We start from the raw sequence: 18,176 nt of genomic DNA on the forward strand, positions 1-18,176 counted from the left end.
GAGATCCAAAAACATTAAGACTTTTAACAGCAAAAGTGAAAAATATGGCTATAGCCAGAGGAGAATATTTTAAAAAGCTTGTTTAAAAAAATTACTAAGTTTTAAATAATAAATTATATGAACTCTGTGTGACTCAACTCCTTCTGTGTTTTGCAGAGAGCATGGACAACTGTTGATGTCGAACTGCTTATAAATTTGAAGTACATCAGAGTGGTTAGAGGGAACTGTGTGGTGCACAGTGACGGGCCCAACATGGCTGCCCATCGGATCAGAGCCACCACCACCAACAACCCTACTCTACCTCGCTGCAAATCAGAGGGGACACTCATCGATCTCAGTGAAGGAGTGTCAGAAGCCACTCTCACAGATGTCAAAGGTCAGTGTTCAGCAAGAAAATAAGTTTAAAACAAAAGTTCAAAATGCTAATTGGTAAAGTGCTTAGAACTCTTATTATCAAACTTCCCTGGAAAGACACAGTATAGCTAGAAAATTTCACATTTTCTAAACTAGTTGCTGAAAAAACAATCTATAATCTAATATTTATTTAGTGTTTGAAATCATTTTAAAAGGACTAAAAGTCTGAATTTCACTTATTCCAGTTAATATACAGCAGTTCCTTACAAATAGAATAGCTAATAATTTATCAAAAGTTGTATTCTATGGGGACAGCATGGTGGCACAGTTGGTAGAACTGCTGCCTCTCAGCGAACAGGTTGCCCCGGTTCAAATCCCGGTTCAGGAGCCTTTCTGGGTGGAGTTTACTGTAACGATCAGCGGTCCCCACTGACCCCCCCCCCATCTGCTCACATCTTTGCCCCTTCATGACACATTCACGTCCCCTGTTCCCTGTCTCACTGTCAGTCCCTGCTGCCATAGTTTCTGTTTCCATGCTTGCCTATCACCCATCCATCAGCTCAAGCCTGCTCCCTTCACTCCATGCCACACCCCCTTGTTTTCTCCACAGTAATCAGCATTCATTCCATGCACCTGTTCACCCTGCTCCATTCATTCAGCACCAGGCCTCCTCTGCAATCGGCGTTCATGCCAGCCACCTGTTTTCTGCCCTTTATAAACTCCATGTCCACAACCCACCAGTGCCAAATTAATAAACCTTCAATGGTCCCTGATATCAAGCCATCCATAGTTACATGCCACAGCCTTGTTTGTCTGGCCTTGACATGCCTTGTCTCAACCTCACACCTGTACAATGGTTTCCTCACCTTGCCCGTCCCTCTTTGGATTTTGACTGCACATCAGACCACAGTAAACGACTCTGCTCTCCCTCCACGACTAAGATTATGGATTGCGACTTGGCTCTGGTTTCTGTTCTCTGTTTCCCTGTGTATGACCCCTGTTTCATTATCTTGACCCTGATCTTGGACTCCCCCCACACGAATCACTTACTCTGCCTTGTTGCTCTGCCAGTGATGTCATTGCTGACAGGTGACTCTCTCCCTACAGCCTGTGAGGACCTGTTAACACTACTGATCCTGACTCCTCCATCCAGCAGCAAAATAAATAAAAGCTGTTCTTTTGTACTCCTGTGTCTGGCTTATTAGTAGGGATACACCAATCCACTTTTTTCACTTCCGATACAGATATCTGGTGGTTTGATATTGGTCGATACTGCTCCGATACCGATCTGATACAGAAAAACTGTGCTGAATTAACAAAAATGGCTAAATCATGTCATCTGTACCTGTTTCAGAAACAGGTTCAGATGACATGATTTAGCCATTTTTGTTGTTGTCTACTTGGATGATTGAGCTTACAAACCCAGTGCTGAATTAACTCAAAACTCCATTTTGAAATCAGTCTGCAGCGAGTTCGCTAGCGCGTGACGTCACTCAGATCACAAAGCATAAAATTAGAGTGAATAGATCTGCCCAGTCATGGGCCGGTCACATTGTCACGATACCCGATCCAGAAGTTTTTTTCGACTATCGGGACGGATGCAGATATTGGTATCGGATCGGTGCATCTCTACTTACTAGAATCCAAAACCCGAACGTGACAGAATGATTCAGCCAAAATGGATTCAAAGCCATCACAGGAGTGGTTCTCTGGGATTGAGGGCTCCTTGACTAATCTGGACATTCAAATGCAACTGTTCAAAACCATGTTCTGTGCCAGGTTTTTCACACCCACCCCAGAGACTTTACCTTGCTCCTCGCCTGCAGCAGGTCCAGGCTCGGCTGCAAATTCCATGACTTTCAAACCTGCTGCAGCTCTGACCCCATCGCCTTCTGTAGTTTTGACCCAAGCCTGCTGCAGCTCCACAGGCCTCCACGACCGCTACAGTTCCACAAGCCTCCACGTTGTCAGCTGCAGTTCCACAGGCCTCCACGACGTAAACTGCAGCTCCACAGGCCTCCACGACATCAGCTGCAGCTCCACAGGCCTCCATGACATCAGCTGCAGCTCCACAGGCCTCCATGATGTCAGCTGCCGCTCCACAGGCCTCCACGACGTCAGCTGCAGCTCCACAGACCTCCACGATGTCAGCTGCCACGTCACAGGTCTCCACGACTGTCGCAGATCTGACCCCCATGCCTGTATCACCTGCTACAGATTTGGTCCCATCACCACATATTGGATAGCCACATGACCATTCATCTATGACAATGCCACTTGCCGGATGGCCTTAGAGCCATCCACCGGAACCCAGGAACTGCTCTGGATGGCCCTTCTGGCTGCCAACCTGTTATTTGCCCTCATCCAAGACCCTCTCTACCCACCCAGTTCTTTTCTTGCCCACCTTCGAACCCCCTCCACCCACCCAGTGCTTGCTAGGTTTTTTTTTCTGGTTGTCCGTCAGGATGACGGACTTTAAAGGAGGGGCTATGTCATGATCAGCGGCCCCCACTGGCCCCCCATCTTTGCCCCTTCATGACATGTTCACATCCCCTGTTCTTTGTCTCACTGTCAGTCCCACCTGTCATAGTTTCTGTTTCTATGCTTGCCTATCACTCGTCCTTCAGTTCAAGCCTGCTCCCTTCACTTCATGCCACACCCCCTTGTTTTCTCCACGGGGGTGAAGAGACATAGGCACATCTGAGCCGTGCGCTGTTTGTACCAACAGTTTGGAGTGGGAGCGGGGATCAGCATGAGAGAAAAGGCTGCCATTAGCTTTTTAGCTCGTGCACCTGCATTGCGAGCCACTAATTTAATGTTACGTCAGTGCTGACAGGTGAGTGGGGTGATGGGGTGGGGTTGGGTAGACAGGGTGCTCGGTTCCGTTGATGGGGTGGGGCGCTCCACTTGTATAATGGTAGAGGAAACACTGGGATAGAAAGAGAAATGGAGTAGCGGTGGTCCTGAATGAGGAGTTGACAAAGAATGTAGTAAAGGTGAAAAGTGTGTCAGATAGGGAGATGTGTCTGAAGGTCTTATGCCAAATGTTGTCAGTGGTTATGCTCCACAGGTTAGATGTGATATGGTGAAGAAACATAAACTTTGGAATTATGTAGATGAAGTGATAGTGTATTTCTAGGGAGGAGAGAGTGGTGATCAGAGCAGATCTGAATGGAAATGTTTGTGAAGAAAGACGCATTGAAGAAAGATGGGTAGGTTTTGTGTCAAGGACAGAAACCAGGATACAAACTAAATGGTGGTGGATTTTGCCAAGAGAATGGAAATGGCTTAGGTATGCAGGCAGTAATCTGGACAGAGAATAGATGATAAGGAAACCTGGTGGTGGAATAGTGACGTGTAGGAAGTAGGGGTGGGCGATATGGCTCAAATATAATATTGTGATATTTCAGTGCATTCTGACGATAATGATAAATTTTGTGATATGACCAAAAAAACAACAGAAATCATAGTTATTCATTTGGCAAAATTAACTTGACACGTTTCTTTGCAGTATTATATATATATAAAAAAAAAAAAAACAAGGGTTAATTTTACTGAAATTACTTTATTTAGTAAAGTATTCAGTCTCCAAGTATAAAAATAAATAAAAATTATCCTTATGTTTTTTAGATTGAAAAAGTCGGCACAAAATATAGATCAATAAATTCAACACAAAAACTAAAGTGCAGGTGAATTTTCCCAAAATAACAATAAAATTAAAGCTTAAGATCTGTTGAGCATAAATGTAACCTACAACAAAAAATATGTTGCCTTTAAATGATGTATAACTTCCAAAACTTGACAATGTGTCCAGCTGACCCTGAAGCTTGTGGTGTTTCAGCTTCTATTCCTGCAGGAATGATTCCATTTCTCTGACTGCACTGTCTTTGATCACCTGCCTCAGTTCTTGGTCCATGGATGGACCGACTGTGGAACTCAAGAGACACTGTTGAGTTGCACATGTTTGTACCAGCAGTTTGAGCGGGGTAGACGGAGCCGAGCTGCGCCCACACTGGCGGCTCAGTGCTGGTTGGGGAGAGAAAAAAAAGATGAGCTACATTTGTACCAGCAGCTTAGCGCGGGGTGGGGGAGGGAGAGACAGTTGAGCTGTCTGTACCCGCAGTTTAGAGTTGGGTGTAGAGACAGCTGAGCTGTGCATTGTTTGTTTTTAGCTTTTTAGCTAGCTAGTATTGTGTGCAACTAATTAGCGTTACGTCAGTACCTAAAAAGGTGGAGGGGATGCGCAGTTCGGTTTGGTCGTTCAGCGCGCTCGGTTCTGTTAATGGGGTGGGGCGCCCTGACATATTATGTCATGAAATTAGCATATCATGATATCATTTATTTTCCCAGGCAAGCTTTTTTTTACCGATATCATGAACGATATGATATGGCCCAGCCCTAGTAGGAAGCTATTCAAAGAGAGAGGTTAGTCAAGAAGAAACATGACAGTGAGAGAACTGAAGAGAGGAGACAGGACATAAGGAGAATAAATGTAGAGCCAAGAGGGAGGTAGCAAAGTCAAAGCAGAAGGCGTATGATGTTGTATGGGAGGCTAAACACTAAAGAGGGCGAGAAGGACTTGTACCAATTTGTGAGAAAGAGGGATCAGGCTGGAAAGAATGTGCAACAGGTTAGACTTGTTAAATATAGGAATGGTAATGTTTTAACGAGTGAGGAGAGTGCTATGTGAAGATGGAAGGAGTACTTTGAGGAGCTAATAAATGAAGAGAACAAAAGAGAAAGAAAAGTAGTGGTCATAGAAACCGTGGACCAGGAAAAGTTAGATTATTGAGGGTGCAGTTCAAAAATCTCTGAAAACATGAAGGGGAAGGCAGTAGAACCTTATGACATACCAGTGGAGGTTTGGAAATGTCTTCGAGAGATGGCAGTGAGGGTTTTGACTCAAATATTCAATGACTTACAGTATTTGAGGGTGAGAAAATGCCTGAGGAATGCAGGAGAAGTATGCTAGTGCCCATTTTTAAAAATAAGGTTGATGTACAGAGTTGTAGCAACTACAGGAAAATTAAGTTGATGAGTCACACAATGAAATTCTGGGAGAGAATTTTGGAAGCTAAACTTAGACGAGAGGTGACTATTTGTGAGCAGCAGTATGGCTTCATGCTAAGTAAGAGCACCACAAATGCCATCTTTGCTTTGAGGATTCTGATGGAGAAGTACATTGAGGGTCAGAAAGAACTTCATTGTGTCTTTGTGGGTTTAGAAAACTCGTATGACAGGGTGCCAAGGGAGGAGGTGTGGTATTGTATAAGGAAATCTGGAATGACAGACAAGTATGTTAGACTGGTACAGGACATGTATGAGGACAGCAGGACAGTGGTGAGATGTGATTTAGGAGTGGCAGATAGCTTCAAGGTGGAGGTGGGATTGTATCAAGGATCGGCTCTGAGACCCTTCTTGTTTGCTCTGGTGGTGGATCGACTAACAGATGAGGTCAGGCAGGAATCCCCTTGAACTACGATGTTTGCAGATGACATTATAATCTGTGGTGAGAACAGGGAACAGGTGGAAGAGAAGTTGGAGAAGTGGAGGTATGCACTTGAAAAAAGAGGAATGAAAGTCAGCCATAGTAAAACAGAGTGCATGTGTGTAAATGAGAAGGAGGCTGGTGGAACAGTGAGGCTACAAGGAGCAGACGTCACAAAGGTGCATGACTTAAGTAATTGGGGTCAAATATCCAGGAAAATGGGGAATGTGGTAAAGAGGTAAAAAAGAAAGTCCAGGCAGGATGGAGTGGATAGAGAAACATTTCAGGTGTGACTTGTGACAAGAGTGTCAGCAAATGTCAAAGGAAACGTTTACAAGACATTGGTGAGACCAGCTATATTGTATGGTCTGGAGACAGTGGCATTGACAAAAAGACTGGAGAAAGAACTAGAAGTAGCAGAAATGAAGATGAGATTCTCCTTAGGAGTGACAAGAGTGGATGATTAGGAATTAGATCATCAGAGGTACAGCATACATTAAGCAACTGGGAGATAAAGTTAGAGAAGCCAGACTGAGATGGTTTGGACATGTCCAGAGGAGGGACAGTGTTTTGGACATGTCCAGAGGAGGGACAGTGGGTATATTGGTAGAAGGATTTTAGAAATGCAGCTGCCAGGAAAAATACAAAGAGGAAGACCAAATAATGTATGATATATATATGGATGCAGTTAGAGAGGACATGGAGGTAGTTGGAGTGAGGACAGAGTGAGCTGGAGGAGGATGACTCGCTGTTGGACCCCTGAAGAGGAAAATGCCAAAAGAAGATAAATGATACTGATATTTTATGTACTTGTGACATTAATTTTAAGTTTGTGGTCATCAGCTATTGATATTTTGAGGATTAGGTATAATCTAATTTAATAATATTGATTTGGAAACTGCTGGTTAATAAGTGAGATTATTGGTCTCAGTTGCAAACCTGTAGCTGGTTGTGCATGTCACAAATGCATATGCTAACTCTTGTTGCTTGTTGCAAACATTTGCTTCAAAATAGCATTACAATGAAAAAAGATGGGTGTCACTCCTTTGGTAGACAAGTCCTGACCATCAGATATTCATTTTAGTAGTAAAAAAAAATAATGAAAAAACATTAACCAAAACGAACAGTCTTTTTTATAATGAGGGAAAATCTTAAGGAGAATGATCTATTTTGGACTCCTTTACACAGCAGACTGGTAGCTCACAGCTTCAAGTAGAAAAGCTCAGCATTATTCTGTGCTACATATGACTAACTATTATGACTACCCATTTCTGGTATGTCATTAAAGAAATGGTATTGATATAGTCACTTTTTATATCTGTGGTACACCTTGAAGCTAGAAACTCACCCATGCTTAGTGGTGACACTCTTATATCCCTTTTCCATTAGTAATTGTACAGCATGACTTGACTCGCCTCATCACGGTTCCAAGGCTTTTCCATTAGTAACGGTACTTAGAACCGGTCCCTTTTTTTTAGAACCCTTGGCTCTGTGGTTCCAACCGGGCCGAGCAGGTACCAAAACGTGACGTCAGAACACTATCAGTCACTGATTGGTCAGGGGGAGGAGTCACTGGATCTTTCAGAAACTTCAAAACATCAATTCGCCTTTTGCAATTACTCGGAACCCAGAGCAGCGGCTGGACCTATTTTAAAGATTTTCAAAAACAATAATGTCAACACCGTGATCTAATGCTGAAGTGCAGGCATTTTTTTGTGCTTGGTGGCTGACAACAAAATTCAGAGCGAGCTAGATGGAGCTCTGCCAGTGTCCCCGGTCCTCTCCCCCGGAGCCAGGCCGGGCAGGGCGTCATCTCCCCGGCTCCGAGCTTCGTTGGTCACCGCAGAAGATCCTCCGTGGTGCCGACTCAGGGCTCGGGCTCCGGATCCCAGCCTTGCGTGCTCTGCGGGCTCCGAGCTCTACTGGTCGCCATGGAGGATCATACAAACAAGCTACTGACTTGCAGAAGGCTATTGCCCGGACCCCGGCCTCATGTAATCATGAACGCCGAACCCCGAAACCGGCAGATGGCGGACCGGGACAGGTCTGAGATGGACGGTAGAAATTATTTTTAAAAACATTTTATGTATATAAAAAAAGTATTGTTTTTTTTAATCAGTAAAGATTTAAAAAAATAAAAAATAAACGGTGCCAGCTTTATCATGAAATCTTGTTTTCACTTTAATGGCTATTAAATAATTTGTTAAAGTTAACTCGGCTGCAAAATCATAAAAAGACACAAAATTATTGGATCTCTCAGGAGTATTTCCCTCAAATATGTTTAAAGAAGAGATACAGCCTTTAGTTCAACTTTATTGTAACCCACAGATGTACAAATCACAAAACAAGAACTTTAAAGCAAAGCTAAAAATAATAATTTTTTCTCACTAGCTCTCTAACAAGGCACACACATTCCTCCCTGCTCCCTGTTCTCCTCCTGCTTTTTTGATTAATGTCTGTGTATCAGAGCAGCTCCTATTTTTACACCTTTCCGAAATGAAAACTACTGTTTTGGATCTGACCAACTAGACTTTCGACGTAAATTATAAATTTGTTTCAACAAAGTGACAGGATCCTGGAGAACCCTCATCTGCTCAGACGACATGCATGCAGCTGGATAAATCTCTGGGGGTGATGTGTCTACCTCTGCTGTTGATCGAGGATGCCGAAATTGTATATAATTGGATTTATGATAACAGGTTTCATGTTTTTGGAATAGTCTGGATCCTGGTTTATCAACATACAAAGAAGACGGTCGCAGCGAATTTGGACCTCATTAAGCTGCTGTCTATGTGAAGGTTGGTTCGTGCATTGAGGACTCAATATCAGCTGATTTACGAGCGAAACCGTAAGTTGGAAGTTATTTGAGTCAAGGCTGATTTACTCAAAAATAAATAAATCAACAATTGTGGTTATCTGAATTGGACTCCTGGCTGGCCTCGAATAGGCCGACTTATCAATTTCTCCTGGGAAATTTGTAAACTAAGGAAAAGCTTCGTGTATCGCAACCCCCCTCCCCTTCTGTGAAGGCTTATCAGAACTGTGCCAGCTGACCATCATCTTATCAGGACAATGGACTATCTGTTAATGCTTCATGGACCGCCTGGTTGTAAATGCATATGTAACGTGTTCATAAATGTGCTTGCTGGCAGAGTTATTTTGATGTCTTAAATCGTGTCCTGTTAGGACAAGGTGTGAAGATATCTTTTTTGGTAATACCACTACCCCTCTCCTCATGGCTTTGTCCATTTTTCTATCTAAAAAATATATTCTGAAAAGAATAAGAAGTCCGCGCTTATAGCAGCAGCTTCGTACACTCCATCCATCCTTCAGACGGCTGTACGTATATATTCTCGTATTTCGGTGCAGTGATAATAAAGCTTATTCTGATTCTGAAAAAATATGTGAACAAGAGAGAAAAAAAAAACATATCTAAATTGGAACAATAAAAGTAGACGCAATTAGTGCAAATACATCAAATGATGAAGAAAATGTATAAAATTTCAAATATTGATGTTTTTGTAGAATCTGGTTCATTAGAGATTTAATGGTGAACTAAAGTTCATTAGCAGGAATTTTATATATATATATATATATGTGTGTGTGTGTGTGTGTGTGTGTGTGTGTGTGTGTGTTTAATTCAATCATTTTAATAATCTGTATTATTTTTAATTTACAAAGTACCAGAAACCAAAATAAATTCTCATCCTGTACTGAAACCTGTTTTAGCGTCTCACCGCCACCAGCTGGTGAGGCGCGTGATGTCAATTTGAATCCCACCCACTACACTGGAACCGGTACTGAAAGCGTAATGGAAACACAATGTGTACCGTACCGACCCGAGCCAAACCGTGCTGTACCGGTACTAAAGGTACTAATGGAAAAGGGGCATTAGAAATGGAGCACTCTTTATTGGGATATTTAACAGCTTTGTGGATGTTGACTTGAAAAATACACTATTCACATTCATATATTATATGAATTTGTAAATTAGGCAAACAAAATGAGCTGTATGTGTTTCTTTGTTCATTTTTATAACAATGTTTTACTTGTAATATTTTATTCTATGATCTGTTTTATTATTAAATATTTCAATTTACACATGCATTTAATACACTTCTACACATGTAGAAAAATGTTTGATGAGTTTATAACATCTGCCTATACCTGACATGGTTCTGTCTTTTCCAGTGCCTTCTCCCAGTGCCTTACGACTGGATGCCACTGCCTCTTTTGGCACTGCCAGGGAAGTTGTTGCCATAAAGGACTATTGCCCATCTAGTTTCACCACTCTCAAGTTCTCCAAAGGGGATCGCCTTTATGTTCTTGATTCATCGGGTGGAGAGTGGTGGTATGCCCACAACAACACAGAGATGGGCTACATCCCTGCAGCATATGTGCAGCCTATCAATTATAGAGACTCGTCTTTCAGTGACAGTGGGATGATTGACATGGTGGGAGACGGTAGTGAGGAGGCGGCTAAAGAAATGGATCTTTTGGGAGAATGGACAGGAGTGATTTTGAAACCAACCACCTTCCAAAATGGAAATCCTTTTGCAACATCCCATACCTCTACAAACCCTTTTCTAAATGGGGGACATCAGAGATCACTTGATCAGAACAGCAATGAGAAATGTGTTGATCTTCTTCTGTTTGATACATTCTCTTCACCCAGTTCAACCAGAAATGCTGCAGACAATGACTTTAGTGGTAATATCTTTAAGTTGAACCCTCTTAGTCCAACTGTGGGTGCAGGGCAAACATTACACAGAGACAACCCATTTTTTAGAAGCAAACGGTCCTACAGTTTGTCTGAATTGTCCATTCTTCAGGCTCAGACAAATGCCCCTGAATCCACCACTGGTTTCTTTGGAGGACTCAAAGCACCAGCACCAGAACAGTTTCAGAGCAGGGAGGATTTTCGTACAGCCTGGCTAACCCACCGCAAGTTGGCCAGATCCTGCCATGACCTGGATTCGTTGGGTCATAACCCAGGTTGGGGTCAAACACAGCCAGTGGAGACCAACATTGTATGCCGTCTGGACAGCTCAGGAGGTGCTGTCCAACTTCCTGACACCAACATCAGCATCCACATACCTGAGGGCCACGTTTTACATGGGGACACACAACAGATCTCAATGAAAGCTCTGCTTGACCCACCTCTGGAGCTCAACAATGATCGCTGTACTACTGTCAGCCCTGTGGTAGAAATCAAACTTAGCAACATGGAAACCAAAACTACCATTACCTTGGAGATGAAAGTATCTGTTGTGGTAAAAATGGAGAGTAGGCAGACAACCAAAGTCTTATGTGTCAGGAGTGATTGTAAAGAGGGACCTTATACTCCTATTCCTCATTCATACATGTATGAGAACACAGTTCAGGTGTGCCTAGACAACCTTGAACCATGTATTTATGTGTGTGTGGTGGCCCAGGCTCAGTCCATCCCTCCAGACTCCACAGTCTGGGAACATGTAGTCAAAAAAATCACCTTAGGAGTATATGGTCCAAAACATATTCACCCATCCTTCAAAACAGTCATTGCAATGTTTGGCCATGATTGTGCCCCAAATACTCTTCTGGTGAATGAGGTTGGAAAACAGGCACAGTCTGCCCCACCTGTTGTGCTGCAGCTTTGGGGTAAACACCAGTTTGTATTGTCCAAACCACAAGATCTAGATGTTGGAGTTTACTCCAACATGGCTAACTATGAAGTAAAGGCTAGTGAACAGGCCAGAGTTGTTCGGGGCTTTCAGGTTAAGCTAGGCAAAGTTAGCCGGCTGATTTATATAATTTCTTCACGCATTGCTGAAGATGTTTCTGATTTTACCTTAAGAATCCAAGTCAAAGATGATCAAGATTGTATACTTGCTCAGTTTTGTGTACAAACACCAACACCACCACCCAAGACAGGCCCAAAGACATCAGTGCAACGTCGATTTCTGAAGAAGAAGGAATTGGGGAAAATAGTTTTGTCTCCTCTTGCTGTTGCCACCAAGTACCCAGTTTTCCAAGACAGGAAAATAAACAACCTGAAGTTTGGGAAATTAATCAAAACTGTAATCCGGCAAACAAAAAATCAATACTTGCTTGAGTACAAAAAAGGAGACTTTATAGCTCTACTGAGTGAGGAGAAAATTAAGCTGAAGGGTCAGTTGTGGACAAAGGAGTGGTACATTGGATATTATCAGGGCAAAATAGGGCTTGTTCATGCTAAGAATATTCTAGTGGTCGGTAAAGTTAAACCCATTTATTTTAATGGGCCTGATCTTACAACATCAGTGTTATTAGAGCAAATTCTAAAGCCCTGTAAGTTCCTTACTTACATTTATGCCTCTGTAAGAACTGTACTGATGGAGAACATTGGCAACTGGCAAGTGTTTGCAGACGCCCTCGGATATGTCAACCTACCCTTGATGCATTTCTGCCGCGCTGAGCTGGACAGCGAACCAGAAAGGGTGGCATCGGTGCTGGAGAGTTTGAAAGAGGATTGCAACAATGCCGAGAGCAAAGACAGGAAGTCCTTCCAGAAAGAACTTCTGACGGTAAGTTACAGCCTTGGATCCTCCTCTGGTGTAGTAACTTAATGTTTCCTAAAAGGAACTAATTGAATAATAAATACTAATTGCTTTTTCAAAGAGCCAAGATGCATGTGAATTTGTTTTGTTCTTCATATTTAACTTTTGATGACCTATAGAAAAGGGGTTGTAAGCTCAATTATCCAGGTAGGTAACAACAACAGCAAAAAAAAAAAAAAAACTGGTCCAAATGACATGATTTACCCGTTTTTGTTGATGGCATGTTGCTTTCGTCTAGTAGGAAATTTCTCTCAGATACAAAGTGTTCCTTTCCTACCATTTGTAATCTCCTCACAGCTGCTTTGGGCTTCAGGCTTTAGGCTGTGATCCAATCTGTTAATTCTGCTGGGAGTGCAGTCAATAAATGCTGTGTAGGCATCGGGGTCTAATAGGGACCTGAGGAGTGTGGAAAACAGCAGAGCTGTTTACCCTCCTACCACTGTATGTTGAGTTTCACATTGCACAATATGCTGCTCTTATAATTCCAATTAATCTCTATAAACATACAAGTCAAACCAAAGTAACAAACCCAAGCAGTGAAACGCATTCAAGAATTAATCTTTACTCTTGTAGCTTGAACTCAAGTTTTTTTTTGTTTTTTATAAAGTGGTAAACAGACAAATGTTTTAAACAAGTTTTTTTGGTTTGATGTTGAAAAGTACAACTGGGCAAGATTAATCCTTTAATGCTACAGAACAATAATGCTATGCTGCAGATATGGAAGCAGAAGAAGAGTTTATAGGTATTGCACTCATTATAACTAACACTGAGATGGGTTATATCTAGACAGGATTAAAAGCTAGAAGTTAAAGCCACAAAGGATGAATGCCGTTAGTTGGCTGGTTGCAGTTTATGTTTTAAGTATTGCCCCTGTAAACAATCACAATATTTTCCTAATTTAAAAAATAAAAATGCACTCGAGATAATTTTCTCAGATGTTATTTTATGTTGATTCCTAAGTCTGGCAATATAAGTCTGATCAACTAAGATACGACATGGTAGCTTCCATAAAACAGTTCCCTGCTGACTATAGTTCCCAACAATGAAAGAAGGTGGGGACAGTCGATATATCAGTATAATATGTGTATGCTGATTCACCAGAGTCCATGCTCATTAATCCAGGTATAAATCCAACAATGTTCAGTAAGGTCATCTGGACGATTTCTTTTGTTGCTGAAATGTTTGGCACTTTTGTACTGCACATCCTTATTGTGCTGATTCCAGCTCGAAAAATATAACATGGCAGCACCCAAAAAGAAAACCGGACTTAAATTTTGGAAAACGGGAGAAGATGGAGACACTTTGACCATCTTTATTGTTGTTAATGTTAGCACTCTGTAAAGACATTGAGAACTCTCACTGACTCTGTTGTAAAAGATAAAATCAGAATCATTATCTGCATAAATATATAGTTTAGTTTGTTTTGTTTTGTTGTGTTTGTCCAAGTTCTGACATGTAGTAGAAATGTAGTACATTCTTTTGCAAACAGATTAGCTGTCCTGTTCATGTGCAGTAGTTTTCTCTATTCAGTATTCAGTTGAAAACGCTGACCAGTGTTCACTGGAAATATACAAACATTCTTGACCTTTCGGTATTTCATCTTTTGTCCTTAAATGTGAACTTTCAGTACAGCTTTAGGGAGGGAGTGATTCTCCTCTACAGATGACTAACACAATATAACTGCTCCTTTGATATTTACTTTATGTCCGCTCCAACATTTAGAGTTTATCCCTGTATATGCTTTGTCAGTGTAAGTTTATCATCCTCTGACAGAGGACACAGATGTACTACAGCTGAAGTAACACAGAGCAGAAACACTGTCATTTACACAAGTTGTAAACACTAGTTAGAGCCATTTATAAACAGAGAAACTGCAGTATGGAGAACATAATAAAAGGTGGTGGATGAAAATAAGCTCTGTTGGGAAGTTTTACTGTACTTTTTTTTTGTTGTTGTTATTTCTATCTGGATTTCATTGAAATTGCTGGGTCTTCTGGAAATAATCACAGCATGCAGCCATCAGTTTTTTTAGAGACATTCATTCAACCTTTATTCATACAGGTTAATCCCACTGAGCCTCGGGGACTCATTTACAAGAGAGACCTGAATATGAATAAAGTTTTTGTCTACCATAACAACTTTAAGAACTTGGAGAGGGGGGTGTACAGACTTGAAAGAAGAGGAATGAAATTGAGCCGTAGTAAGACAGAGCACGTGTGTGAGTGAGAGGGAGGAGGTGGAACAGTGAGGCTACAAGGAGCAGAGGTCACAAAGGTGCAGGACTTCAAGTACTTGGGGTCCACTGTCCAGGAGCGAGCAGGATGCATGTGTGTTGAATGTCTCCTTCATACCATTTATTACAATGAATTACCTCAATCAATCGTATTTGTGGTAATTTTTTTAAACCAAGTACAAATCTGCTGTGTGTCTTTATCATCAATATTCATTCAGTAATAAATCTTTTTGTTGTTGTTTGATCAGAGTGACACACTGATCAGTTTATCAGAACTTCCTGCACATTGGGAGTGAGAGAAACAGCGAGTCCGGGTGAGAACACGCAGCCTTTAAACTTGTGTCTCTGCTAATTTATTCGATGGGGCCGAGATGGTGTAGAGGCAGGGCAGCCGGCTTGGGACCCGAGAGTCCCAGGTTCGATCCCCAGTCACTGCACATCACGTGGCGTCTCTGGGCAGCACGTCTCATCCCCAAAATGTCCCCCGGGCGCTTTCAATAGCTGCCCACTGCACCACCTGGTGGTGGATGGGTTAAATGCAGAGACTAATTTCGCCATTGTATGGAAACATACAGTGCTGACATTGTGATGACATTATTATTATTATTATTATTAAAATTAAACATTGTCCTGATGCATGTTCAGCTGTGAGCATAAAGATAATAATGGAGATAATTAAACATCATTAACGCCAAAACAGAATTTTGTAGACCCCAGATTAAAGCAAAAATGTTTCTTTTAAACTTTATTTTATTTTCCCCAAACTCGCATAGTTTCTCTCTGTGAGAGTCCCAAAGAGACTATGTGAGCTGCAAAGCATGCTGGGTAGCCTTTTGGGAATTATATGTGCAATGTTTCTGAGTGTGGAAATGGTTTGTTCTTGTTGTTGTCCTGTTCTGGTTTGTTTTGGTATTTATGTTGAAGTCGTTCCCAGTATGTATAAGGGGGAAAGCACCGAGACGTTAACAGTGAGCATCCCCATTGAAGAATGAAGTCACAGTGCCTGGCCTGGCTTAGTGTTGTGTAAGTTAACGCTTTCAGTGGGAAGGGGCCTCTTCATAGAGCGTACTTATGAAAATATTGAAAATTGAGATGGGCTCAAAACAGGATTGTCTCTCTGACTGAAATATTTGCCATTTTAATTTATTTAAAGGTCTCTCTCACAGATTTTTTTTTTTTAATTAAGGAACTCATTTAGCTGGCCGGACATAAGTCACCCGCAGGCCGGGTCTTGCCTGTGGGCCACCAGTTGAATCGCCCTGATGTACAATTTAATACATGTAGTGATCTGATTTTTCTCTCTGTTATATTGTTCTGTTGTGATTAATTAGTGTAAAATGTATTTATTAAAATAAACTGCCAAAAGTCAAGAACAATTAATTAAAAATAATAATTAAAGATAAAAGCAATAGTTCAATGAACTCACAACTAAAAAAAACAAGATTTTTTAAATTTTACTGAGAGAATTCTCAATTTTGGGCAGCACGGTGGTGCAACTGGTAGAGCTGCTGCCTCTCAGCGAGAAGGTTGCTGGTTGAAATCCCAGTCGGTGGTGCCTTTCTGTGTGGAGTTTGCATGTTCTCTCTGTGCATGCGTGGGTTTTCTCCGGGTACTCCGGTTTCCTCCCACAGACCAAAAACATGCATGTTATTAGTAACTCTCACTTGTCCCTAGGTGTGAGTGAGAGAGTGAATGGTTGTTTGTCTCATTTGACTCTATGTGTCCCTGTGATGGACTGGAGACCTGTCCAGAGTGTACCAGTGATTGCTGGACATGGGCACTGGCGACCCCCGTGACCCAAAATGGAAGACGCAGATAAAAGATAATGGATGGATGGATTGTAGAGGCTTGTCATCTTGATGCTTGGATTTTAAACATGTTCAAAATGTGTGTTTTTGCTCTTAATAGCTGTTGAGTTGTACAGTAGTCCCTCACTACATCACAGTTTGCTTTTCGCTGACTCCCTCTATCACGGTTTTTCAAAGTAAGACTGGACATGACACACAATTGGCTGATTAATGGATGAGCCGCACCATCGGCATGGAATTTTTATTTAAAATGAATTATTTTAAATTATTTAGCACCTGCTGAACCTGTGTGCAGGCCACACTACAGGAGAAACTTCCTCCTGCAGCTCCTCCTTCCTCCTCTGTCGATCTGTGCTCTGCAGTGGAGAAGTGGGCATGGCCGAGAGCGCTGGCAAGTAGCAGAGAGCTGAAATCATGACATTCTGTGTATTTTAGAGCGTTTAGAGTTGAGAAACATTGTTTAGAATATTGCAAGAATGTGGGAAGGGTTTTAAATGCCTTTATATAAAAAATTATAAAATATATATATATATATATATATATATATAGACTTACAAAATGTTTATTTTGAAAATATGCCAAGTAAATAATAAGTTTGTATAAAATAAATACAATCAAAATATTTGGATGATATTTTAAATAAACGACACTCTTTACAATAAATAAACTATACTAACAATAATAAAAATCTTAATAAATACAATAACAGTCAGAACCAGAACAATAAGCAGCAACAGGCTGTTTTTTTACTCACAACCTCTTCTTGGACCTGCTCCAGAAGGGACTTGCTACTTCCCACCTGTACATGGAAAAGCTCTAAATACAGTCATCACAGACTTCTCAGCTGGAAGTGATCTCTGGTGAATGACTTACCTGAAGAGGAACTCAATGACATCCACAGACTGCAAACAACACAAAGAGGTAAAAAAAAATGAGTTCATGGGACAATAATTTTAAATAAAAAAGTTAATTAGATAATAATTATAATAACAATACCTCTTCTTGGACGGTCATCGTTTCTGTTGAGTATTCTCTCGTTCATCATCATCAGGGCAGGACTTTAATCTGGGCTCCAGGGCTTTTTCATAAAGTGCTGGTACAACTTTTTGGCTGAAATGTTGACGTGATGGGATGTCGTAGGCAGTGGGGCTCAAAAACTTTAAAGCCGGCACATCAACAACAGAATACGAACATAGATCCATAGGTTTAAAAACTCCTACAGCTTGTGTTATTGCTTTGGACCGATCTCAATTACCTGATAAAGGTTGTTTAAATGCTGCTGTTATCAGTCTTTGAACCAAGCTGCTTTTCTTCCTTGTAGAAGAGACGTTCACGTTTGGATGATGTTGTTTCAAGTGTGTTAACCAGTTAGACGTGTTGCTGTTGCAGATCCAGTCTCCATGAAACAGTGTCGACACAGCTTTGGATTTGTTCACTTGTCTTTTAACAAAAAAGCAATAATGTTCCCAAAGAGGAGACTGCAATGAGATGCTAGGCTGCTAATGCTACGCATGTTGCAAGATAATAACACCATGCTGAAACACGCTTAGGAACTTTAGTTCCGTGGCACATAAGCTCTCGTTAATAAAATTTAATGAGTCAAAAAATAACCGAAACAGTACGCACATGGACCGAACTGAACATGCTGTACCGAAACAGTTCAATTCACCCACTTGTACCCTTACACCACTAATATATGTGTGTGTGTATATATA

The 18,176-nt window shown here is 41.4% G+C and overlaps 1 protein-coding gene across 1 annotated transcript in view; it reads left to right on the forward strand.

Moving 5' to 3' along the window:
• The first annotated feature begins 203 nt into the window (after nt 1-203).
• LOC119419398 (SH3 domain-binding protein 4) overlaps nt 204-18,176 on the forward strand; it is an 87,443-nt gene continuing 69,470 nt past the window's right edge. Inside the window, exons 1-2 of the mRNA XM_037686707.1 lie at nt 204-376; nt 10,034-12,387. Coding sequence (XP_037542635.1) covers nt 253-376; nt 10,034-12,387 — 2,478 coding nt within the window. The 5' untranslated portion in view covers nt 204-252. The remainder of the gene's footprint in view (nt 377-10,033; nt 12,388-18,176) is intronic.

This window comes from Nematolebias whitei, chromosome 13 (assembly GCF_014905685.2).
Source record: "Nematolebias whitei isolate Nwh7 chromosome 13, NemWhi1, whole genome shotgun sequence".
NCBI classification, from domain to species: domain Eukaryota; kingdom Metazoa; phylum Chordata; class Actinopteri; order Cyprinodontiformes; family Rivulidae; genus Nematolebias; species Nematolebias whitei.